Source organism: Scyliorhinus torazame, chromosome 2, assembly GCF_047496885.1.
Source record: "Scyliorhinus torazame isolate Kashiwa2021f chromosome 2, sScyTor2.1, whole genome shotgun sequence".
NCBI classification, from domain to species: domain Eukaryota; kingdom Metazoa; phylum Chordata; class Chondrichthyes; order Carcharhiniformes; family Scyliorhinidae; genus Scyliorhinus; species Scyliorhinus torazame.
In genome coordinates, this window is record NC_092708.1 from 361533358 (window position 1) to 361559785 (window position 26428).

General features: G+C 46.5%; 1 protein-coding gene across 2 annotated transcripts in view; it reads left to right on the forward strand.

The window, feature by feature from the left end:
* Positions 1-26428, forward strand: part of LOC140404135 (protein unc-79 homolog) — a 347086-nt gene that overhangs the window by 43186 nt on the left and 277472 nt on the right. For both annotated transcript variants that reach the window (XM_072492555.1, XM_072492562.1), the window contains exons 7-10: positions 12889-13018; positions 15384-15448; positions 18752-18840; positions 19482-19522. In XM_072492555.1, the coding sequence (XP_072348656.1) occupies positions 12889-13018; positions 15384-15448; positions 18752-18840; positions 19482-19522 (325 nt within the window). The remainder of the gene's footprint in view (positions 1-12888; positions 13019-15383; positions 15449-18751; positions 18841-19481; positions 19523-26428) is intronic.

Genomic DNA, 26428 nt, shown 5'->3' on the forward strand with positions numbered 1-26428 from the left:
TTCGGTCGTAGCAGCCCTTCCCGACCCACAGAATGTAGGAGGAGGCACCCTTGCAGAGATGCACGCAGCGATCCTAGATGCGATCGGCTACAACAGAGGTGACCCAGTAGAAGGCCTGAATAAGTGCAGGCAGAAAAAGACGGAACACCCCACAGCATTTACTGAACGCCTGTGGATTCATTTTACAGCCGTTTTCGGTAATCTAGACCGCGCCCATTTGTCCCAAGAAGGTATGGCCAAATGGACCCGCACCCTTATCTCCCATGCCACAGAGGCAGGACAAAAAACCTGTACCAACGATGACCCATCAGAAGAAGCGCATAATGAGAAATGGGTTTTAAAGAGATTGTCCCGCACCTGGGAGCAATCTGTCCAAAACAAACCCGCAGTTAGGAAACCCGAGGAACAGCAGGCAGAAGCAGACATCCAAGCGGTGAAAACGCACCAGAACCCCGCGTGGGTGAACAAAGACAGGACCAGCCCCCCACAAAAGCCACATGAGTGTTACAACTGTGGACAGTTGGACACTTTGCACGAGAATGCAAGGCCCCACGAAAGCCACAGTGAGCCCAGCAGGCAGGCACTCTGAATCAGAATAGGACAGAGCCCATACATAGTGTGAGCACCCGTTCAGACCAGACGGAACTGAACGGAACGGACTGACGGTGTTCGGGCTTCCCCAGTTGCGTCTGCGACACCCTTTGGGATAGGTCCGGCCGACCAGTAGTTGCAGCAAAGATACGGGGACAGCCCATCGAATTTCTCTGGGACACAGGAGGGTCCCGCACCACAATAAATTCCTCCACCATGTTTCAGAAAGACACGTGGCCCACTACAGCCACAATCACCCTCAGTGGCTTCACAGGCCACTCACAGCAGGGACACATCACAGCCCCTGTACCCATTCAGATTGGCAATATAACGACAAAGCACCCCATAGTTTTAGTCGATCTACCCCACACGGCAGAACACATTTTGGGAATTGACTTTATGAACTCCCACCACCTTTCATTTGATCCGGTAAACCAATGTGTTTGGAGAATGGCAAAATCCGCACGAGCCCCCGCAACGCTCACAATAGGTGAATACGCTAACAAGATTAGTGCCGTCGGCGATTTCTGGCTTGACCCGCCCAAGATTAGCACAGACAAGCGGGTTAGGGCAGTTCTGCAAAAGCACAGGACAGCATTCGCGACCCACAAACATGACTGTGGCCGGATGACTGGTTCCGTTCAAATCACAGGACCTGACCCTAGACCCCAAAAGCAATACGGATTTCCCCAAGAGGCAGAGGGAGAAATCTCAAAAGTGATCAACAGCTTATTAGAGCAGGGCGTACTCAGATCTGTAGCCTCCACTAATAATGCCCCGATTTGGCCAGTGAGAAAGCCCGATGGATCATGGCGACTGACCATCGATTACCGGGAACTCAACAAAGACACCCCGCAGCAGCCCTCACGGTAGCCACAAGTCCCGAGACCATGCTCAAACAGGGACTCCACTCACGATATTTTACGGTTTTGGACGTCAGTAACGGATTCTGGTCCATTCCATTGGCAAAAGCGTGCCAATACAAATTTGCCTTGACTTTTAAAAGTCAGCAGTACACGTGGACATGCCTTCCACAAGGATTCCACAGCTCCCCCTCCATTTTCCACCGACAGCTGGCAAATGGATTATCAAAATTTTCTCACCCCGAATGTCTGGTCCAGTATGTGGACGACCTATTTCTGCAGACAGACACCAAGGGAGAGCACATCGAGCTTCTGTCCGAATTCCTGGAACTCCTACAACAGATTGGCTGCAAAGTAAACCCAAAAAAGGCCCAGATTTTTGAAAACAAAGTGATATATTTGGGTACGATTATCACGCACGGTAAACGCGAGATCGAGCACAAAAGAATTGACTCGATTGCCAACTTGCCCCTTCCCCAGAATGTTTCAGCCCTCTGGTCGTTTTTAGGACTGGTTGGCTACTGCCGAAACCATATTAACGGTTTCGCCAGCAAGGCAGCACCCCTCTCGGTACGCTTAAAGAAAGGAGCCCCTTGGGAATGGCTTCCGCAGCATACATATGCTGTGGATGCTTTGAAAAGAGCACTCATAGCAGCCCCCGCACTACAAGTTCCAGATCCGCTATCCCCCTACGCTACAGAGATAGCTAGCACCGATAGCACCCTTTCGGCCGTGCTCCTCCAGGAACGGCACGAACAGTTAAGACCCATGGCTTACGCCTCCAGACTTTTAGATCCTGTGGAGCAGGGATTTTCGGCCTGTGAAAGGCACCTGCTCGCAGTTTTCTGGGCAGTTCAGTATTTTTCCTACATAACCAGACTAAACCCCATTACAATCCTCACGGAACACACCCCCACCCAACTTTTACTTGACGGACGACTTAAGGACGGTACAGTCAGCCAAATTAGCGCAGCAAGATGGACCCTTTTGCAGGGACGGGACATCACTGTTAAAAGGACCAAGACCCACACTTTCTTAGCCGATAACCTTCAGTACCCAGGCACCCCCCATGAATGTGAAATCATCTCACCGCACCACAACACAGGCCCCTTTATTGTGAAAACACTCCCCAGAAAGATAGGTAGTTCACCCCAGAGCCCCCAGCACACAGACACGTGCGCACCTTTAGGGATTTATGTGGATGGTTCTTCCACAGTATTAGAAGGGAAGCGCATTACAGGATGCGGCATATATGTCGAGGACGCGCAGGGACGCGCCCTAGAAGAAATCTCCTTAAAGCTACCAGGCCACTTAGGCGCGCAGGCGGCAGAACTAGCAGCCGTTGCGTATATTATAGATCACCCAGATTCCTTCACCAGCCCAGCAGACATATACTTGGACAGCCTCTATGTCTGCAACAGCCTTACAGAATTCCGACCCCTGTGGAAAGAAAGAGGATTTGTTTCCGCAGACGGAAAACCCCTCCCTTCAGCCCCATTGCTCCGCCACATTTTAGAGAAAGCACAGGACAGGACCTTTGTTATTGTTAAAGTTCGCAGTCACCACTGTTCCTCTCCCCCCCAGGAAATGTAAAAGCCGACGCACTGGCCAAAGCAGGTTCCAGGCATGGATATTTTTGGAACCCCCCGAAAGCGCACCAGTGAATGCAGTTCAGCTCTCGCAGACTAATATTGAGGATTTAGTGCAGGCCCAGAAGCAGGATAGCAATCTCAGGGAGATTTTGAAAGGACAATTTCCAGCACCCTATGTTAGATTTAAAAATGCACTGACCACACATGATGGTGTGGTGTTAAAAGACACCCTTTATGTGGTTCCTGAACAGGACAGGAATCAACTTATTTGTTTATTCCATGACAGTCATGGACATCAGGGAATTGATCCCACTACAGCCCACCTCCGGCAGCTCTGTTGGTGGCCAAGTTTAAAGGAAGATGTAACGCACTACGTTGAGAATTGCCTTCTCTGTGCCCAAAACAATCCGGACAGATACGCAAAGAAAGCTCAATTTAGCCACACCCGCCCCGTTAATGGCCCCTGGACTAACCTCCAGATTGATTTTATAGGACCATTGCCCCCCTGCAGGAATGGTTACAAGTACGTATTAGTTGTCATAGACACTTTTACGAAATGGGTAGAGGCATTTCCATCCAGAACGAACACGGCAAAGGCCACAGCCAAGGTCTTAACCCACCACATCTTTACGAGATGGGGACTCCCCCGCAGCATTGAATCCGACCAAGGTTCCTATTTTACGGGACGTGTCATGAAGAACGTCCTCACGATATTTGGCATTACCAAAAAATTCCACATCGCACACCACCCCCAGTCAAGTGGTATCGTGGAGCGCATGAATCGGACCCTAAAAGCAACACTCCAGGTTTCACCCCACACACTCTCATGACCGGACGCCCCATTAAAGGCACAGAATTTTTATTAGGATTGGACTTGACCAGCCCCGAAGTGACGTCCCTCACACACGAGAACGCAGTCAGTTAGTTGAAAATGTGAAAACGGCTCAGCTAGCTGCTGCGTCGGCAGAAGAAAGAAACAGAGGAAGGCCTGTTTCGACAAGACAGTGCATGCGACTGAGTTTGAGGTAGGACAGCAGGTCATGCTCTCTATTTACAACCCCAGCACATTCCTGTCGTCAGCGTATTCGTATCAGTACTCCATTACGGACAAAGTCAGCCCCTCAGTGTATAAAATTAAGTACCCCAACGGAAAGACTGCGTGGTTCCATATTAACCAGCTTAAGGCATATGGCCCACAGTCCAATCACGCACACCACGTCATGCTCGACGCAGCAGACCACACCCCACCCACACCCAACGTATCCTTACCCTCCCCCAACACGTCCACCCCATCCACGGACTCGCCCTCGACTCCACCCACGAACTCTAGACTCTGCCCCGGAACGCCCACAGACAGCAGCAGCAGCGACAGCGACTGACTCAGACAATAGCCACAGCACGCCTCCCTACTAGGCAACAGGACCCACAACCAGCGGATTTGACCACTATTCGAGTGATCTCTTCCTCATCACATTCCTCAACAAATCCCACCAAAGACCATCGCCCTACGATGACGATTCCGTCCCCACAGAACTAGACACCACCTTTTGGCACCGCGATAATTCATACTGGCTCGTCCGGAACGACGAGATGGACCCCAAATTGCACCATGCAGCCCTATCAGCCCTTATACATTCGAGAGTATGGCATCCGGGAGAAGATGACGACTTTGAGTCTGACTCCCAAAGCGAGAACCCCTTTGCGACCCTGTTCGCAACTGATAACTAAGGTGTCCAGATGATGTTTTAAAAAGGAACCGCTTGGGAGAAACGGTGTCCTTTCTGATGGAACCTGCAGCATGTTTAATGTTGTTTGTTACTGTTATTGTTATGTGCTGTATGTAAGATCGGAAATTTTTTTCCACGGCCCCACGCCTTTTTTGTCGGCAGAAACCTATGAAAACTTGCCAGCACGCTCATCGGCAGAAACCGCTGAGAGCTTGCCAGACCCCCGTTCATAACTGCTCTTGTGGTTCGAAGGTAGAACCTTTACGGCAACCCCCCCCCACGATGACTACATTTTTGCCCGTTCTTGCTGGTTGCTCAGGCAGTGGAGAAACGGCATTGGTCTCCGCCCTGCCTGAGGACCCCCCCCTCTGGTCAGCTATGCTCGGGGTGAGCACACGCGGCATTGGTCGCCATTCTACCCGGGGATTCCATCCAAATCTTACCTGTCGCGACCCATACGCACCTCATTTTGGCACTCTTGTTTCAAAAAGTTTTGTTTTGTTTTCCAGCAACCCTTAGGTTGCCATCCCTATCCTATTTACATCCTCAAACATTTGGATGGTAAATCGCACAGCCTGCGAGACGGCTCGCACTGTTTCAGTATTTTTAAGCGTGTCTTGTCCTGAATATTCGGTGTTTAAAAAAAAAAACAAATGAGGGAGTCACACATGGTGACAAATTGTAAAGGGGAATTGGCACTAAAGGACAGACATACTAACAGACGAGATATTAACCAAGATAGTAACAGAAACTCTGTTTGATCCCACAGAACTCCAGAAGCCCCAAGGAAGGAAACGAAGAGAAGAGAAAGAAGAAGAACAATGAGGACATCCTCCGTGTTGATCACCACCATTGTAATGTGTATTCGGCTGCGCGCGAACGCGAACCCCCTGACCCCAATCCCCCCCCCGGCCGTTAATGATTCACTTCCCCGTAGCACCCAGAGCCCAGTAACAGGCAACACCACACCATCATGGTGTGATAAGCTCATAACATGGTACTCCCTTTCCTACGTAGTCGAATCCCTATTAGCATTGGTGATACTCTGCAGCATCGTGAAGACTATCCGCATGAGGAAATGACGAAGGAGAGCCTACCACGCTAGCACTCCGGTATACAGATTGAGATCCCCTATTTTCGGTTTTCACCAGGCCCCCGAACCCCTTGATCTACAATAAAGCCCATTTGTGTTGCATCTTTTGTAAATAAAGAAATGGAAATATTGTCCACCCCTGTGCTTGACTGCCGAGCCAGAGGAAAAATGTAAATGCTGCTATTATTTTGTATTGTTTAGGAAGTTAATATGACTGAATGTTTTAGTGAGTGTAGTTTATTGAGGACAGTTAGAGGTACCATTTTTTTTTGTGTTGTAATGCATGTCCCTGTCTAACATAGCGCCACTTAGAAATTGTTAGTTAAAATTTTTACTGCATAGTTAGGGTCAGTGTAGAGGCCATGGAAGAGTGCTCGCTGGGTGAGGGAATGAAGAAAAACGCAGTTATGTGATCCTTCACGCTTCGCATTAGGGATCACAAGGAGGGAGTGTAGCCACCTGGGTTGGCCACTTCCCGACTTAAAATGGGGAACCGCAAAGACTAAAGGGAAATTCAGCCAACACAGGCAAAAGCGGGCAAGTACAGAAATCCTGTGTATTGGAACTTGCAAAAACCAGACAGCACTGAAACCAGCAGCCATCTGCATAGTAATGAACGATTCCAAGGCACAACTGCAACACTTAAGGTGAATAAAGCCAAGCCAGACTCCTCGGCGCCAGCAGGGGCCAAGACAAAGGAAGGCCAACGGACATTTAGAGACCACCCAGCGATCAGGGAACAACTCCAGTATTGGAGAAATCGATCCAAGTGATCAGGACGCAGTCCAATCATTTGGAACCAGGTACAGGGTCCACCCCGAAGGGCGGGAAGCCCCTGGGGACTATAAAGTAAAGCCCCCAAGTTCAAATCGGTTTTTTCGGCAGGATCACTCAACAATGCGAATCAACCCCTGAGAGTGAACTGCCCAGCTGCCGCACCAACCATGTAAGTCTCCAATCAACGCTCGCTACGAGGTAGGCGCTCCTAGCTACAAGTCCATACCAGCTTTTGAATCCTGCAGACTCAGGACCTGAAAGAAAGGCCATTTGTTCCCTTGACCTGGTGGGCCAATTCCGAAGCTAAGTATAGACCTTTTAGTGATAGAAATAGTCTAGAAAGTAGAGTTATATGCATAAGTAGTGACTTACTGTATATAATAAATGTGTTTTGATTTGAATCTTACTAATTGGTGTGTTGAGTTATTGATCAGTACTTGAACTTGAACCTCGTGGCGGTATCATAAAGATTCCTGGCGACTCTAGAGCAAAGGTTAAACAAACAGAGCAAATTACGAATTAAGAGCCTACCAAAAGTTAGCAACAATAGCAAGGCCAGTGGCAGAGCAAAAATCATGAAGATAATGGTATCCTCATACCAAATCCTCCTCTGCACGTTCCACTTCTTCATCCCACACTCTCCTCTGACTTACAAGCTACATGTGGTATAAGCACTCACTTCTTACTTCCTGCTTCTCTCCACCACCAGAATTCTATGATTGCATATTTTTCCTTTTAGAAACCCAGGAGATGCAACCTGACGAGACAGTGGAGGAGCACCGAGAAGAGGGTGATGATGATGACACAGCACCATCACTATTTCACACTCCCAACCACTAACTCAGATACGGACACTGCCCATCTCTTAGAGGATGGTTTAGAGACTAGATCTGGCAATACAGGGCATGAATGAACTACAACCTGGGCAGAGGTTAAAGATAACATGGGTACCAGCTTGTTGGAGGATGGGATCATATAGGGGTTCTTCGGCAGAGTACTTCAGTGGGAAAGCCTACAGAAGAATGCTGATATGTATACACAACAAAATGCTTATTTTATTGGGAAGACTGCCAGAAAGAACAGAATGTTACAACTTGTGCAGGGCTTTGCGCAGAACTTGAAGCCCATACTTTCCAGCATGGAAATGATGGCCAACTCAGTTCAGTGGACCCATCATGATACAGTGTCTGATGGCCAAGGTCACACCTTCCATTGTAGCACAAACAGCCGCCACATGCTGTCTGAGTGTTTCAGTGCAAACTCAGATTGCTGCTACACATGGCTGGGGATTACAGTGTGGAAAGGCCCAATCAGAGTTGGTGACAGCAGTCTGCCATTCTGCTTTCCAGCGGATTAGCAGGATTGCAGAATCGCCACCCTGGGGACTGGCAGTGCTGGATGAAAAAGTAACCTGCTTTCCTCACTTTAGATGACAGCATTCGCGCTCCCACCTCAACCACTCCATCAGTGCCTTTGCTGCTGCCTTTCAGGCAGACTATGAAGAAATTATGCAGACCACACCGGAGCTTCCTCTGTTCAATGCTGCTCCAGATTGTCCTTCAAAGCACAACTGCAACACTTAAGGTGAATAAAGCCAAGCCAGACTCCTCGGCGCCAGCAGGAGCCAAGACAAAGGAAGGCCAACGGACATTTAGGGACCACCCAGCGATCAGGGAACAACTCCAGTATTGGAGAAATCGATCCAAGTGATCCTGCAGTCTCCCACACTGCAAGTCAGTAACCTTTCACCAGCGTTGCTGTAACCACAGTAATCATACTTCATCGGAGCAGTAGGTTATACAGAGTCATAGAAGACAGGCAATAAGGCAACGCAGGAGATTAATTAGTAGCCTTTATATGTAAACCAGGATAATTTCATTTATAAATGTAGTGCAAAATGTTTATTTTACACTGGCTTTTATTTTTGCATTGTGGCCAACACTGTAATGGTCAGTGACAGAGGGAAGGTATGGAGAGGGACTGCTGGTGAATGGAGAATTGGGGGTTGTGGTTATTGTTTTGCAGTCCGTTGAGTTCTCTCCATGGATAGCTGGGGCAGAAAAACCTGTCTAGGTTGCCTCCTTCCTTTGTCTTCTTCGTAATTCTCTTCCTCCTCATGCTTGTGCTCCTCAGCTGCTCACAAGATGGTTGATAGCAAAGGCTGTCGCCTCAGATGGTGAGCTTGGGCAGCATCTTGCAGACCATCAAGAATCTTGATAACAATTCTTTTGAGAAATTCAAGGATTCATCAAATTGTCACTGGTTGCTGTATCACATTTATTGTTTCTTAGTTGTTCACGGCATCTAGGCATTAGTGGCCAGGCAAGCATTCATTGCCCATCTCTAATTGCCCATGAGAAGGTTCTGGTGAGACTAGGTGAACTACTGAAGCTCAGGTGATGTAGGTAAGCATGGCTTCCATGTGTGCATATTGCAAGCAGGTGCCTGCATTCTGCACCTAAGTCATCAACCACTATTTCATTAGATAGCCTTTATTGCCCAGTAACAAGCCTCTGGCTTAATGTGGCTCAAAGGTAGCTCACACAGGACCAACACAGAATAAAGGTGTAATGCCTGTTACCCAGTTACCAGGCATTAACCTGCATGATTCTCTGCCCAAGCTAATATACCAACCAGCTGGACATTGAGAGAGTGGAATTCCTTTTGGTTCTAGTATAAAACAGAGTACGAGGGGTGCCCACAAAGTGATGTGCATATAGTCCTTGGCCTCTGTCACCATGCAAAAACCTGCAATCTCACTTTTCTTGCTTGTCTCTTGAAAGAGAGAATAAAATACAGTTAATGCCTATTGAACAGAACATCTCATTGACCTCCTTTATGCAACTGTGGGCGACAAATTATGGGGTGATGCACATATCACTAGTTCCAGTTGGAGTCTCATCACTCAGTCTGAGGTTGGCAGGTCCCGCTAAGATTGTTGGGGGCTGAGATGGGCAGAGTAGGGGAAATGTTGCAGGAGAAGGTGCAAAAATCTTGGCTGGGCTCCCAATTGACACCGGGGACATGAAAAGGATTTACCTGGCAGGCTGGGGAAAATCACATTACCAGTGGAATGGGACCCATAAATGACCATTGATTGGCCACTTAAAGGCCACAGTTGGCCCCGGGTGTACAGGCTGCTTGTTACCTCCCTTGCCACTGCTAAAATCACAGCAGGGTCAGGTAGGTGCCGGGCACTGTGCCACTGTCATGGCACCCTATTTTACATCATCTCATGCCTTCCATGCTTCTGAATTCTAGCTAATGTTCCCCACTACGGTTCAAGTAGGATAATTACTTACTGAACAACTGGATGGATATGGCTTCCTGCTGAGTGCCCGTCTCCCCTCCTCCACCTCGCTCTTCCAGAAGCTTGTTCTGCTTTGTGTGGCCATATTCATTCTCCACGTCATGCTATGTGCCAAGGGGAATGCCTACTAGTGCACTCAAGTCTGGGAGCAACTAGTTTGTGCTGAAGTCTTGAAGTCAGCAAAGTGTCCGTCTGCACCTGCCACACCACTTGTTGAAGATGTTTTCAACTTGAAACAAATATGGAAACTTGTAATATTCTAGCAACTGCCAGAGAAAAATCAATCAACAATATGCTGGAGGCAACTGATGACTTAGTACTGGTGGTGAAGAGTTGGGGAGCCTCTCCTGCTGCTGATTACTGTGTGAGGTTAAGAAAGGGCAGCAGCTGGAATGCTGAATCCCAAAATGGCACCACTTTGTATTCTGTCTGACATATTGATATACCTCCTCTCGATACTTCCAGTGGCTGTTCACTGTGCCCTCAAGGTCCTCGCCAATATGGCATCCAGTTTGTTTCAAACCACGGTGTGATGTGCCATTTTTGAGTTCTAAGCATGTTCATAGCACCCAAAAAACAGGTGCTGTTGAGTCCAATTTCCTGCCTCGGTGTTGCATTCCTGCCTTATATGAAATACTCCCAACAGTGCACGTCACCTCATGAAAATCTGTAATTTAAGTCTAAAAGGAGATTATTTTGCATGCACCACTATCAAGCTTCCCACCAGAGCTATCCTCTCTCAATCCATTTCCGACCTTTTTCCATGTCTTTTAATTTTCTCTAGTTCAAATCATTATATTACTGCCCGTTTTTAAAAAGTAGTTGATTTAACTTCCATTGGCATGTGGTAATATATTCGATATTCAAATATCCCCTTATGTGAAAACTATCCTTCAGCCCACTACCTCGTCACACCTTTACGCTTCTAGTGCTGATGCAAAAGTATCCCTCTTATTTCTCCATTTTCACATTTTCTTCAGAATTTACACCCCACCAACAAACAGTAAACGGTAACGAATACAATGTCAATCCCCTTATTAACAACAACGATCCCATCCTCCCACCACCCCCCAAGCAACAGCCCACTTGACAATATACGCATCAAATAAAACAAACCCTCCCAAAGTGGGAAAAAAAGTCCTGGTATATGCGTATGCCAGCTCCAGCCCACTGCACCACCCGTTTCTGCTTTGCCCAGCACAGGATCTTCTTCTTCACGCTATACCTACGGAAACACACAGTTACTACACTTGGCGGCTCACTCGCCATTGGCATAGGTCTCCATGACCGATGAGCCCGATCCAGTTCATATCGAGAGGAATCGTCCCCCTCACCCAATAGCTTCGCCAACATCGTGGCAAAATATTACGTCGGCCTCGGGCCTTCCACCCCTTCGGGCAGACCCACGATTCTCAGATTCTGCTGCCTGGATCTGTTTTCCAGGTCTTCCATTTTGGCTCGCAGACCCTTGTTGGTCTCTATCACCTTCCGCAACTCCTTCCCCAACGAGGTGAGTTGATCACTGTGTTTCGATAATGCCTCATCCACTTCCTTCAGTGTCTCACCTTGCTCCTGCACCTCCGCCGCTGCGCTTGATACCGCTGCCCTCACCGGGGCAATCGCCTCCTCCACCAGCACTTTCAATACCGCCCCCATCTCCTTCTTCATCGCTTCCATGTGCTTCATGAACTTTTTTTGAAGTTCCACAGCCATCACCTTGGTCATTTCTTCTGCTGTGAGCAATGTGGCCTCCCCTGGTGCCCCAGCCTATGGTTTCCTTACAGTTCCTGCGTTGACTTTTCCACTCACCGGACTTCTTTCATTAACCCCCTTTTTCACGGTCGTTTTTCCCCCAAACTTGGACATTTCGCCTCCCTGTGCCTTCTTACAGCTTTTTCAGCCTTCTTTGCCCCCGGGACCGAGGTTAAAACCCCAAAATTTCTATTCCAGAGCGTGAGCCCTCCAGTGTGTGGCTGCCTCCCACCCGCCGTCACCAGAGGTCCCTCTCTTTAGTTTCTTACGGTCTTGGGTCGAGCAGTTGTCATGCCAGGCTGTGATGCAGCCAGATAGGATGCTTTATATGATGCATCAGTAAAAATTGGTAATCTGGTGCTTCCTTGGTTGAAGCGTTGACCTGGGTGGACCAGATCAGATTGTTGGTGATGTGCACACCTAGGAATTTGAATCTCGTCAACCATCTCCACCTCAACATCATTGATGCAGATAGGGGTGTGTACGATACTTTGCTTCCTGAAGTCAACGACCAGCTCCTTAGTTTTGCTAACTTTGAGGGAGAGATTGTTGTCGTTACACTATACCACTAGATTCTCTATCTCCATGTCTGGCACCATCTGAAAGAAACAGGGTTAACATTTTCAAGTTTATGAACTGTGCTTTGATGGATATCTTCAAGTTGCGGTAATGATAATGGATATGTTATGAATATTGATAAACTGGCTCAACAATTTAGTGGTTGGGCATTATGTCAGGTCAAATTGTATGTCTGGGTGAAACAGTACATTCAGAGTGTACTGAAAACATTTACAGAGCCAAGGGGAAAAAGATAATTTTGAGGTGACACAACTTAAAAAAAAAATCATGAATGCAATTAAAAATGTTCATATATGTAAAAAAATCAGTAGATGTTAAATTAAATACTGGTGTATGGGATCTCTAATTGCATTTAGCTTGGTTGCATACTGATCAAAAAATAGCTTGATTGCTTTCATGTGAGTAACTTAAGTGCAGTAAATGGTTAACATTTATTATTTCAGCCATTGGACTACTTGAAGTTTATGTTTTATATGTAGGCGGTTAATACAATTAAATTAATAATTAGTGCAGTATGTAATTACCTTATATAATTACAGTAATGCTAGTAAAATATGGATGTGCAAAGCTTTTGCAAAATGTGTGTTTTTCTATGTTGCTTTAGGATTTGTTGTATGTGATTGCGTATGGCCCGTCTCAAGTTAAGCCTCCAGCTGTTCAAATGCTTTTCCACTACTGGCCCAATTTAAAGCCACCAGGTGCGATCTGTGAATACAGGGGACTTCAGTATACAGGTAATTTTAAGACAATGGTCGCGATTCTGCACTCCCACGCCAAAGTGACCGCGCCGTCGTGAACGCCGTCGAGGTTCACGACGACGCGGAACGGCCCCGGTCCCGACCGATTCAGGCCCTGACAATGGGCGAGGATCGGTTCCGCGTCATCTACACGCGCCAGGCCTTGTCGCCCGCGTAAAAGCGGCGCCGCATAGATGACGCGGCCGGCGCCGCATAACGGGCGTCATCCGCACATGCGCGGGTTGGCCGGCGCCAACCCGCGCATGCGTGGTTGCCGTCCTCTCTACGTCCGCCCCGCAAGAAGATGTCTGACGGATCTTGCAAGGCCGCGGAAGGAAGGAGATCCTCCTTCAGAGAGGACGGCCCGACGATCGGTGGGCACCGATCGCGGGCCACCCCACATTTCAGGTAAAGCCCGGTGCAGGATCCCCCCTCGCCCCCCCCACAGGCCGCTCCCCCAGCGTTCAGGCACCGCTCACGACTGCAGCGACCAGGTGTGGACGGCGCTGGGGGGAACCCGCCGTTTTGGCCTGGCCGCTCGGCCCATCCGGGCCTCAGAATAGCGGGGGTGCCGGAGAATCGCCATTTTCGGTGTCTCCGGCGATTCTCCGGCCTGCGGCCCATGAAACTCGACCGGGCCGTTCCCGCCGCTTGGGAGAATCGTGGGAGGGCGTCGGACCGGCGTCCCTGGAAATTTTGGCGGCCCATGCGATTCTCCCAACTGCCGTGTGAGTGGAGAATCGCGCCCAATGTGTATTTAAAAGTAACTCGATGCATTCTGTTTAGTACACATAGTTTGTGATTTTAAAATTATTTTGTGTATTTTGGACGAATCATAACTGGAAGGAGCAACAAAATAAAAGGGCTGCTGAATTGTTGCTTTGTCTGGGCTCCACCAAAGCATCCTTGCAGATGCTGTATTCAGCTAAACCTAATTAGCAACCCAGTATGAATCAAGTTAAATCTCACAGAGTAACTATGAGCTCAAACTCATCATTTTCCCAGGGAACATAGTTTTTCTTGTAAAATATTTTTATTCGCCCTTTTCACATTTTCTTCAAAATTTACACCCCACTAACAAGCAGTAAACGGTAACAAATACAAAGTCAATTCCCTTATTAACAACAACGATCCCATCCTCCCACCACCCCAAACAACGACCAACCTGACAATATAAGCATCAAATACAACAAACCCTTCGAAGGTGGGGCAAACAAAGGAGAAAGAAAAAGAGAAAGGAATCAGGAATCACCAATGGTCACCGTTAACCTATAGAGTTCCCCCCCCTAACATTCAATTCCATCCAATCCCCGAAAGCGTACCGTAAATCCGTAAATGACACCCACGCATTGCAAGCCCTCCCCCCCCCCCCCCCCACCCCCTCCCCGACTCCTCCCCTCCACCCCCTCTTACAAAATTCCTCCCCTCAACCTCTGTTCCTTCCCCCCCCCCCAACTTTCCACCCCGGCTAGACTCATTGGACCCTGTTCTGCCGGGCTCCGATGGCCGCAGCCCCTCCCCCCACCTCACTCCCGTTCACTGGGCCGGCTTAAACCGGCCAGCGTGGAGGCCCCCGCCCGGGTCTCTTACCCCCTTGCCCGGTCCCAGGAAAACCAAGAAATCCCCTTCAGCACACAAACCCCGCATACACACCCAAGCCCCAAAGGACCATCATTGCAAGCGAAAGTCCCATCTCTTCCCTTGTCCAAGTATATACAACGTTAGCTCATTTAGCACATACACCAGCCGCAGTGAAAAAAGACAGTTACATGAGGCTACATCGGTACATGACCACTTCTCAATTCAGCCACAGTCCTTCTACCTTCGCAAATTCCTCCGCTGCTTCCGCCGCCCTGAAATAGAAGTCCTTGGCTTTGTAGGTCACCATCAACTTAGCTGGGTGTACGATGCCGCACTGCACCTTACAGATGTACAGTGCCTTCTTCATCTGGCTGAAGGCAGCCCGCCTCCTCGCCAGCTTCACCGTATCGTCCTGATATATGCGTATACCAGCTCCAGCCCACTGCACCACCCGCTTCTGCTTCGCCCAGCACAGGACCTTCTCCTTCACACTGTACCTACAAAAAGTGCTGAGGGTTTTGGCAAAGTTTGGTATCATGGTCGGTGTAGGCTTGAAGGGCCGAAGGGCCTGTTCCTGTGCTGTATATTCTTTGTTCTTTGTTCATATCTATTTAAAATTAAATAGAATCAAACACAGCAATGTCATTTTTTGTCAAAAGCAGGTCTTGACTTCCTATCAGTTGAGAATATCTTTTAATTTGTCAAAGAAACAGCAAAATAGGGGTTAGCTACAATTATGAGTTGTGTGCATTTGCATTTAATAGTTTTCATCTTCTTCCAGCATGGAATCCAATTCACTGTCAACACATCGAATGCCAGAATGCAATCAACAAACCTGCTGTGAAGGTATTGTGAGTCCTTGTATCTATTAGGGGTAGATTGTGTCATTGTGAAGGTGGTCGTTTTTCAGAGTGCATTGCTGCCATTTTCAGGAACATGTCTGATTTTCATTGTATTCAATACCTGGAGAATCTGGTAAAGCAAATTGCATGATCTATGTAGAAAATGCCTGATTCTCATTCATGGTGAACATCTTCTTCAGACTGTTAAGTGGTAGAGGGCTCGACAACAAAGGGACATGAATAAAAAATGAAATGTAAAGTACCAGAATTCTGGTTGAAGTTTGTGAACATTAAAAGAATTGGTTCCAGATCAGTGGTTGAATGAAAGAGGAATAAAGTAATATAGGAACTGTGTAAGCACAAAGGTCCAAAACTAATGATTGTATAGAGAATGAACAGCTGGTTTCTGGTTTGGCAGGATCAGTGGCCTGATATTTAGTGGGGCAGTATTCCCTACCTGCAGGATGGAGTTATGCAGTTCTGGCCACTCACGTGTTGTGGAGTTTTGACTCCACAGAGTGCATGGTTTTTGTCAGCAGGTTCCGCACAGGGAAGACTTTCAATTTAACAGGTTTGGCATCCTATTGAGTGGAAATGCTACAGAAGAGGCTGTAGCCCAGAAGAAGGTAGTTTTCTTGTTGCTTGGAGATTCCAAGGAGCAGAGAGTGGTCGCAGTGATTTGGAGGGTCGGAAGGGATCGTCGGAAATTGGAGGCATATTGAGGAGAGACATGGGTGGGGTCAGGGAGGGCGGTAGTGATTGTGGGGAGGGGGTGCCCAGCGGGTTGGTCACATGTTGGAAGGGGGCTATGGGATCATGATGGGAAGTGGTCTGATCATGGAAAGTATGAAAGTTATCTTTAAGGTTGGGAGGAAACATTCCTATGTTTAAATATTCAACTCCTTTTTGTTAAACAAGTGACATGAGGTAAAATAAGTATTTTTTAATCCAGCATGCAGAAGAAAATATGCAATGTTGTACTGATACCACTTTATTGATTTGAAATTATTTTAAGGCTTTCTTCACAAAGGTGAAAGAAATTTGGGGGCAGTACTTTCAATGTATATTCAATAAAATGGCTGTGTAGTTGGAGAAGGTGTATTGAAGGTTTGAAATGGCAGCTTTCCATGGGAGAGGAAAGTGGCTCAAAATTGTCTTCAATGTTTCTGGGTTTCCTTTTCTTCTTTAATATGGTTTGACATGCATTACAGTCAAACCACACTTTTGTTTGATTCTGTTTTTATTAATGAGAGCTCAGCAATTGAGGTCTAACATTGACGAAGGTAGCACTGACTTATCAATCCATAAATCAGTTGCCGTCAAGCATGCGCCAAAAAAGCACAAACCTTCCTATACTTTGCTATACATTGAGCAGTGCTTCTCAATCTTACAATGGTCCAAAAATATGCATGCTCCTTACCATCCCTGTCCTCGTGTCTTTTCTGAATAATTGTTTCAAATTGATGTTAAGTTTACAAGGAGTAATGTGTTATGAACGCCCGTCTATTTAGAATTGGTTTATGACAACCTAACCAACTCCACTTTTAACTGAAATAGTAATTAAAATTTTGCACAGGATTAATTTAGCTGCCGTCAATTTTGATCACCTTGACCAATTGTGTCAATTCCTAGAGTGTTGTCATTTAAATAACTCCTGGTTGCGACATGTAAAAGGAACGAGACAAAGTCAGACATTTGTATTTGTGCCTTCTACAATTTTGATTTTGAATTGGTCTTTTTTTATTTGAAGATTTAGTTAGAACAACGAGCTATCAGAAAAGTTGATCAAATCAAGTTTGCTTGTTCTTCTACCAAAATACTTCACCTGGCTGCTCAGTAACAATAATAAACAATTGCCTTTATATAACGCTCTGATGTCACAAGGTGTTTAACCAGAGTACTATCAGACAAGATTTGACTCAGAGCTACATAAGGCGATATTAGGACAGGTGACCAAAATTTTGTCAAAGAGGCTTTAAAGAGCATCTTAAAGGAGGAGAGTATGAGTGCGAGGTTTAGGGAATTAATTCCAGAGCTTGGGTTATAGGCAACTAAAGGCATGGCCACAAATGGCAGGGTGAAGGGAATTAGGAGTGCACAATTTTTATCACCAGTCATGACTCCTCGGATGCTGAAGCAGTCCATGTCCAAATGCAGCAAAATTGAATAATATCTAGGCTTGGACTGACAAGTGACATTCATGCACGCAGTAGCTAGGCAATGCCAATCTCCAACAAAAGGGGATCTAACCACCCGTTGACATTCCATGGCATCCATCGCTGAATGCCCCACTATCAACATCCTAAGGCGTGATTCTCATTGACCAGAATCTCAACTGGACTAGCCATATAAATACTGTAGCTACAAGAGCAGGCTAGAGGCTAGGAATCTTGTGGTGAGTCTCTCACCCCCTGACTTCTCAAAGCCTGTCCACAATCTACTGGGTACAAATCAGGATGTAATGGAATACTCTCCCCTTACCTCGATGAGTGCAACTCCAACAACACACTTTGAATGTCAAAACTTGACACCATCCAGGACGAAACAGCCTGCTAGATTGATACCCCATCCACAAACATTCACTCTCTCCACCACCAACGCACAGTAGCAGCAGTGTGTACCATCTATAAAATGCACTGCAGGAGCTCCTCAAATCTCCTTAGATAGCACCTTCCAAACCCATGACCACTACCATCAGGAAGGACAAAAGCAGCAGTTACATGGGAAGTCCACTACCTGGAAGTTCCCCTCCAAGTCACTCACCATCCTGACTTGGAAATGTATTGCTATTCCTTCACTGTCATTGGGTCAAAACCCTGGAACTCCCTACCCAACAGCACTGGTAGTGTACATACACTACATGGCCTGCAGCAGCTCAAGAAGACAGCTCACCACCACCTTCTCAAAGACAAGTAAGGATGGGCAATACATGCTGGCCTAGCCAGCGAAGCCCGCATCCCTTGAACGAATAAAAAAAAAGAGACCTTAATTGGAGGTGGGCAGAGCATTGAAAGAGTTGTGGAGCTGATGGAAGGTTCGGAGATTGGGATGGGTAAGGCCATGAAGGATTTGAACACTAGGATGAGAATTTTGAATTTGAGACCGACCGAGAACTGGAGTTAATGCTGAAGATAAGTGATGAAAGATTAAGAATTACACTTTTGATTGAGGCTAGGATTCGTATTTGGGCTTTGCTGTTGCTGGTTGTGTTTTATAATGAACACAGTTTTGAGGTACAATAATTTGAGTTTCGTTGAAGATTTAGTCTGATGTGATGAACTAAATTATTGCTTTTATCCTCTTGAAGATGTGCATAGATCCATCCATTTCCGTGGCATTAGGTGAGAAGCCACCTCCTTTATACCTGTGTGAAGAATGCAGCCAAAAGATTGCAGGGTGAGTACAATTTAATTAATACTGGTACCATCACGCAACTCTACGATGGCGTACATTGCTAAAAATTTGGCAAAATGTGAGAAGCATTAAAATCTGCACCACCAAACAGCAACCTTTACATGAAACTCTTCTGATCCTATTTTTTTTGATAAAATAGAGCATTGGTCTAGATTAAATATCAGCTATTAATCTACCTAATATGTAATACTAAAATGCAAGATTGGCCATGCAGGTGTTGAAACTCAGTTTGACCAATTATTCCTTGAATATAGTCTTATTTAATGCTAATTACACTTTTTAAAACAAAGTTAATTAAATATATTTAAAGAGCATGGGCGGAATTCTCCGCCAGCGTGATTCTCCATTTTGCCGGCGCCCGGGGGTTTCTCGACGGGGTGGGGCTGCTCCACATTGGGAAACCCCATTGACCGGCCGGCGTAACGGAGAATCCCACTGATGGGTCGAGGCTGAAAAGTGGCGTGGCGGGGTGGAGGATCCAGCCCCATGTCTTCCTTTTTTCAGTTGAGATAATGGTTTCTACACAAAATGAACCCATCCTGTGTGTTTTTGGATACTGTTAAGTTTTCATTTATTTTCAGAGTTTCTGTTCATATTTTAAAACTGTTGATGTTTTTTTCCAGAATGCAAGCCGAATGGTTAATTGATGTGTTGCTACCACAGGGTGAGTTCTGGATTGAAAATACTTGTCTAGCTCTCCAGTGGGATGCAGTTTATCGGTTCCATTTTGTGGATGAAATGCAACATTTTTGTTTGTGCACTTCATTTTATAATGAGCCATGACGTGAGAGATCAGCAGGACAGAAAAATACACATTATGAATCGGCAATTTTATTTCTTTCTAGAAAGGTATGCAAAACAACATTTAAGGAGGACAGTGCAATTTTGTTACTTTTGTGCACAGCAGCTATTTCAGGAAGCACAATCATTTGCCAATAATAATTTGGAAAGCTTCAGACAGCAAATTGAATTTGATATTTTTGTTAACTACATGTTTCTAGCACAGAAAAAGTGACTGATTTTTGGCAGATAACAATTTTACTTAAAAACGTGCAATAATCACATTGCCTTTCCACACTGATTTTATGGAAGTAGCCAGAATTATGTACTATTTTCGCAGTCAGGCCTCACTACCGTTCTGTCAAGGGTTGGAGCAGCTTGCTGATTGATGGGGGCAGGGAATCTGGGTGATTCGGTGTGGAGCTCAGCCAGTGCAAATATAGTAAATGGGAAGGAGGAGGAGTCAATCCCGGGGGGAGCTGCCGGGGATTGGATATCTGAAATGTATCTATTTTAGCCCTGTAAAAGTTGTTTAAAAACCCTGTGGTAATTGTTTTGAGGGGTTTGCAGCAGCCCCTTTAATGACTGCTGCATAGACTGTCCCATATTGAATCTGTTTCATTTATTGATACTTCAAAATGTTGTGTGCCATTCAACCTTAATGTGCAGAGCGCTCCCCAAGCCTGCAGGCAGAAATATGGTTCAGAAAATGTCTTTTTTGGACTCAGCTCCACTTTCCGGCCCAAGCACCATAACCTTTAATCCCTTTATTCTTCAAAAAACTATCTATCTTTTTCTTAAAAACATTTAATGAAGGAGCCTCAACTGCTTCACTGGGCAAGGAATTCCATAGATTCACAACCCTTTGGGTGAAGAAGTTCCTCCTAAGATAAGTCCTAAATCTTATTTTGAGACTATGCCCCCTAGTACTGCTTTCACCTGCCAGTGGAAAGAACCTGCCCGCATCTATCCTATCTATTCCCTTCATAATTTTATATGTTTCTATAAGATCCCCCCCGCATCCTTCTAAATTCCAATGAGTACAGTCCGGTCTACTCAACCTCTCCTCGTAATCCAACCCCTTCAGCTCTGGGATTAACCTAGTGAATCTCCTCTGCACACCCTCCAGTGCCAGTACGTCCTTTCTCAGGTAAGGGGCGAAATTCTCCCGAAACGGCACAATGTCCGCCGACTGGCGCCAAAAACGGCACCAATCAGACGGGCATCTCGCCGCCCCAAAGGTGCGGAATGCTCCGCATCTTTGGGGGCCGAGCCCCAACATTGAGGGGCTAGGCCGACGCCGGAGGAATTTCCGCCCCGCCAGCTGGCGGAAACGGCCTTTGTTGCCCCGCCAGCTGGCGCGGAAATTACATCTCGGGGCGGCGCATGCGCGGGAGCGTCAGCGGCCGCTGACAGTTTCCCACACATGCGCAGTGGAGGGAGTCTCTTCTGCCTCCGCCATGGTGGAGACCATGGCGGAGGCGGAAGGGAAAGAGTGCCCCCACGGCACAGGCCCGCCCGCGGATCGGTGGGCCCCGATCGCGGGCCAGGCAACCGTGGGGGCACCCCCCCCCGGGGCCAGATCGCCCCGCGCCCTCCCAGGACCCCGGAGCCCGCCCACGCCGCCTTGTCCCGCCGGTAAGGTAGGTGATTTAATTTACGCCGGCGGGACAGGCAATTTATCGGCGGGACTTCGGCCCATTCGGGCCGGAGAATCGAGCGGGGGGGCCCGCCAACCGGCGCGATTCCCGCCCCCGCCGAATATCCGGTGCCGGAGACTTCGGCAACCGGCGGGGGCGTGATTCACGCCAGCCCCCGGCGATTCTCCGACCCGGCGGGGGGTCGGAGAATGTCGCCCAAGGAGACCAAAACTGAACACAATACTTCAGGTGTGGCCTTACTAACACCGGATACAATTGCAGCATAAGCTCCCTAGTCTTAAACTCCATCCTTCTAGCAATGAAGGACAAAACTCCATTTGCCTTCTTAATCACCTGTTACACCTGTAAACCAACTTTTTGCGACTCATGCACTAGCACACCCTGGTCTCTCTGCACAGTGGCATGTTTTAATATTTTATCATTTAAATAATAATCCCTTTTGCTATTATTCCTACCAAAATGGATAGCCTCACATTTGTCAACATTGTATACCATCTGCCAGACCCTAGCCCATTCACTTAACCTATCTGAATCCCTCTGTAGACTTCCGGTATCCTCTGCATTTTTTGCTTTACCACTTATCTTAGTGTCGTCTGCAAACTTGGACATTGCACTTGGTCCCCAACTCCAAATCATCTATGTAAATTATGAACAATTGTGGGTCCAACTGACCCCTGAGGGACACCACTAGCTACTGATTGCCAACCAGAGAACCACCCTTTAATCCCCACTCTTTGCTTTCTATTAATTAACCAATCCTCTATCCATGCTACTACTTTACCCTTAATGCCATGCATCTTTATCTTATGCAGCAATCTTTTGTGTGGCACCTTGTCAAAAGTTTTCTGGAAATCCAGATATACCATATCCATTGGCTCCCCGTTATCTACCGCACTGGTAATGTCCTCAAAACATTCCACTAAATTAGTTAGGCACAACCTGCCCTTTATGAACCCATGCTGCGTCTGCCCAATGGGACAATTTCCATCCAGATGCCTTGCTATTTCTTCCTTGATGATAGATTCCAGCATCTTCCCTACTACCGAAGTTAAGCTCACTGACCTATAATTACCTGCTTTCTGCCTACCTCCTTTTTTATACAGTGGTGTCACGTTTGCTAATTTCCAATCCGCCGGGACCACCCCAGAGTCCAGTGAATTTTGGTAATTTATCACGAGTGCATTTGCAATTTCCCTAGCCATCTCTTTTAGCACTCTGGGATGCATTCCATCAGGGCCAGGAGACTTGTCTACCTTTAGCCCCGTTAGCTTGCCCATCACTACCTCCTTAGTGATAACAATCATCTCAAGGTCCTCACCTGTCATAGCCTCATTTCCATCAGTCACTGGCATGTTATTTGTGTCTTTCACTGTGAAGACCGACCCAAAACACCTGTTCAGTTCCTCAGCCATTTCCTCATCTCCCATTATTAAATCTCCCTTCTCATCCTCTAAAGGACCAATATTTACCTTAGCCACTCTTTTTTGTTTTCTATATTTGTAGAAATTTTTACTATCTTTTTATATTCTGAGCAAGTTTACTCTCATAATCGATCTTACTCTTTATAGCTTTTTTAAGTAGCTTTTTGTTGCCCCCTAAAGATTTCCCAGTCCTCTAGTCTCCCACTAATCTTTGCCACTTTGTATGCTTTTTCCTTCAATTTGATACTCTCCCCTATTTCCTTAGTTATCCACGGTCGATTTTCCCTCTTTCTACCCTCCTTCCTTTTTGTTGGTATAAACCTTTGTTGAGCACTGTGAAAAATCGCTTGGAAGTTTCTCCACTGTTCCTCAACTGATTCACCATAAAGTCTTTGCTCCCAGTCTACTTTAGCTAGCTCTTCTCTCATCCCATTGTAATCTCCTTTGTTTGAGCACAAAACACTAGTGTTTGATGTTACCTTCTCGCCCTCCATCTGTATTTTAAATTCCACCATATTATGATCGCTCCTTCCAAGAGGATTCCTAACTGTGAGATCATTAATCAATCCTGTCTCATTACACAGGACCAGATCTAGGACCGCTTGTTCTCTCGTAGGTTCCATTACATACTGTTCAAGGAAACTATCGCGGATACATTCTATGAACTCCTCCTCAAGGCTGCCTTGACCGACCTGGTTAAACCAATCGACATGTAGATTAAAATCCCCCATGATAACTGGGGGATTTTAATCCCTTCTACTATAGAGTTCTCATATGTACAAAAAATACTGAATTTGTGACTACATGGAAAGAATCTCTCTCATACTTGAGTGCCCTAGTTGTAATTCTAGGTGAAATGAAAGCAAAATGAGCACTTAAATCGTAAACCATCTCATTGCTCCCTGTAATGACATGAAACAGCCTTCTTAATTCTTGCTGGTAAGTTAATTCCTTCAAAACTTTGCCAAGTTTTGGTGGGAAGTAAAATGCACAAGGCTATTGTGTCCATATGCCTTTTGGATGCACGCTTGTTCAAAATAACCCCTGACAAACTTTCCAAAGAAATGGAATTAGCATGATATTGATAAGTATTGCTGAAACCTCCTCCCTTATGTGGAAAGAATAATTGTTGGTGAAGGCATTATAAACAGCAGGAAAGTGATAGAAAGTTCTATGTGCTCGGAATATGCAAGCAGTATATGATATAAATCATGTATTATTCGCACCTCTCTTCTCACCAACCAAGGAATTGACGGATGTACGGGATTTCCCATTGACTGTTGATGTGTTGTTTACTGGATAGTAAGACCAGGATTTTCATCCTCAAGGTGGGTAGTGGGAGTTTGCCTCCGGAGAGGTAACCCAGAAAGATGGGATCACCTTACTGAGGAGATGGGTTAAGAGGGCTGAAGTGGGCCTGCTGACCTGGGAAGAAGTGCAGAGACAGCCACAGGGACTGCCAAGTGCGGAGGTTGGTGGTTTAAACAGCCTGCCTCGGTGCCAAGGGACTTTGCCTTGCCCTCCCTGCTGAGGCCCCCTATCTAACTGGGGGAGGGTGTTAAATAGTGGGGTGTTTCTTGGCACTGTGAGTGCCGGGAACCACGTGGTTAAACGGGCTCACAATGGGACTTAGGGCACCATTTAACCAAATGGGAACAATGTGTCCAAGAGTGAGAGAGTGAATCTGAGGGAGTGTGAGAGAGTCTGTGTGTGTGTTTATGTGAGTGTGTCTCCAGGTTCTCCCTCACCCTTACCCCCACACACTCTCACAGTGGGTGAAGGGATGTGATTGGGTGTGAGCCGGACACACACGCACTCTCACACTCACTCTGGTCACCTCTTTTAATTACACATTTTTATGAATGATCAGTTCATTGACGGGACTTTTTTTATTTTCAGAATGTCATTTCTTTCCTTCATATCTCAACTTCTTTTCTCAAATTCATATTTAATATTGAGCCAAACCTTATCTATCCAAAAGTTGCTCATCGGTTCTTGAGCTATACAAAAAATTGAAATGTGGCTACTTGCGCAAAAATGTTGGGCATCCCTATTCTAGAAATTGTACAGTAGGCCGATGGGCATGGAAGTGCCATAGCTTGGCGTTGGGGACATGAGGGGCCACAGGGGTGGTTGGAAGTGCAGAGCTTGACATCGGAAGCAAGGGGATGTTTTGAACTTCTCAAAAGGTTTCCTCATGCAGTCCAGTGTTCCCGACTCTTCTTAGTGTCATGAATCACAACTCTTTAAAACCTGGTCCAAGTCCATGAAAATTGCTGAGGAGTAGGAGATGCTCACCTCTGCAAAGGAGCTGCCCAGGTCGGGAGTGCTGGATGTGAGCTTCAGACAGGATCCGGCTCACACTTAAAAGCAATCCTGAAAGTCAGACAGCCTGGGAATGGGGTTGGGAATCCTGAAATTGGGACCAAGCCACCTTTTTTAAAGGTCTCCTGACTCGTTGGAAATCCAGGGCCCCAAGACGGCACAGTGGCACATTGGTGAACACTGCTGCCTCACATTGCCAAGGACCTGGGTCCGATGCCGGCCCCGGATCACTGTCCGTGTGAAATTTGCACATTCTCCTCCATGTCTGCGTGGGCCTCACCCCCACAACCCAAAGATGTGCAGGGTGGGTGGATTGGCCAAGCTAAATTGCCCCTTAATTAGATCATTTTTTTAAAAAGGAAAAAAAAAAGAAAATCCAGCTTCAAAGCTCTGTTTTGCAACTTATTCACTGTAATTTCATATTAAGATGCGTTCCCAGTGCCTCAGTAAGTACTTCTTTTGTTGCTGGGTTATTTGTTCTTTTTTGTACATTTGTACAAGGATAGAAACTGGTGTTGCGTCAAAATCATTTCAATATTGTTTCCCTTTGAAGTATGGAAGGAATAGACCGCAAATGGAAACAGCAGTTTAATGACTGATTCTCAGCTGGACGAGCAGATGCAAAGAAAAAATGTAACTTCTTCTATAAAATGGAATGGAGTTTGTTCTTAACTCTTGACCTTGTCATTCTGAGGCAGATACTTAAAAGGGAAAATAAAAAGGATGAATTGTGGTGGCCCCATTATATTAGTTTTCATGTGATATCAATGGACAATGGTGAAAATATTGGCTTGAGGTTCTTGAAGATGTCCCAAGGTTATGAAAGGCAAACCTTCCTAGAAGTGGCAGTTCCAAGTCAATGAGACACTGGCCGATGGATTGGATAGCTCCCAGTGTATCACATGTTGTGTACGCCTAATGTAGACAGCAGCAGGGTCATGGTAAATTAATACCTGTCAGCCAAGGTGTTGAGGTGAGTCCCGAAGACCAGGCATTTGGGGGAGAGGGGGAGGCGGAGAGAGAGAGAGCAGTGGCTATTTGTAGCCCACATAGCATTCAGGTAAGTAAACAAATGTTAAACTTTCCTCCTGGGTAAAAACTGACAGTGGTCACTTTAAGAAGTACTGGTTCAGCTGCTGTGCATCTGCAGAAACTGTCCTCAGCATGCACGGTTCATGCTGTAGCCAGTCGCAAATATATTTTGGGAGGGTTGTTTAATTTGTGTTCGGCTCTCGATTTGTAGAAGCAGTGAGCCTAATGCCTATTTCAGGTGAGTAACTGGATATGACCCAAACCAATATAACATGCAGTACTCATCTGGTGCAGACTGAGAGCATGCAAGCCATGTCCACACCTCACTGCACAATCAACATTTTTAGGCCT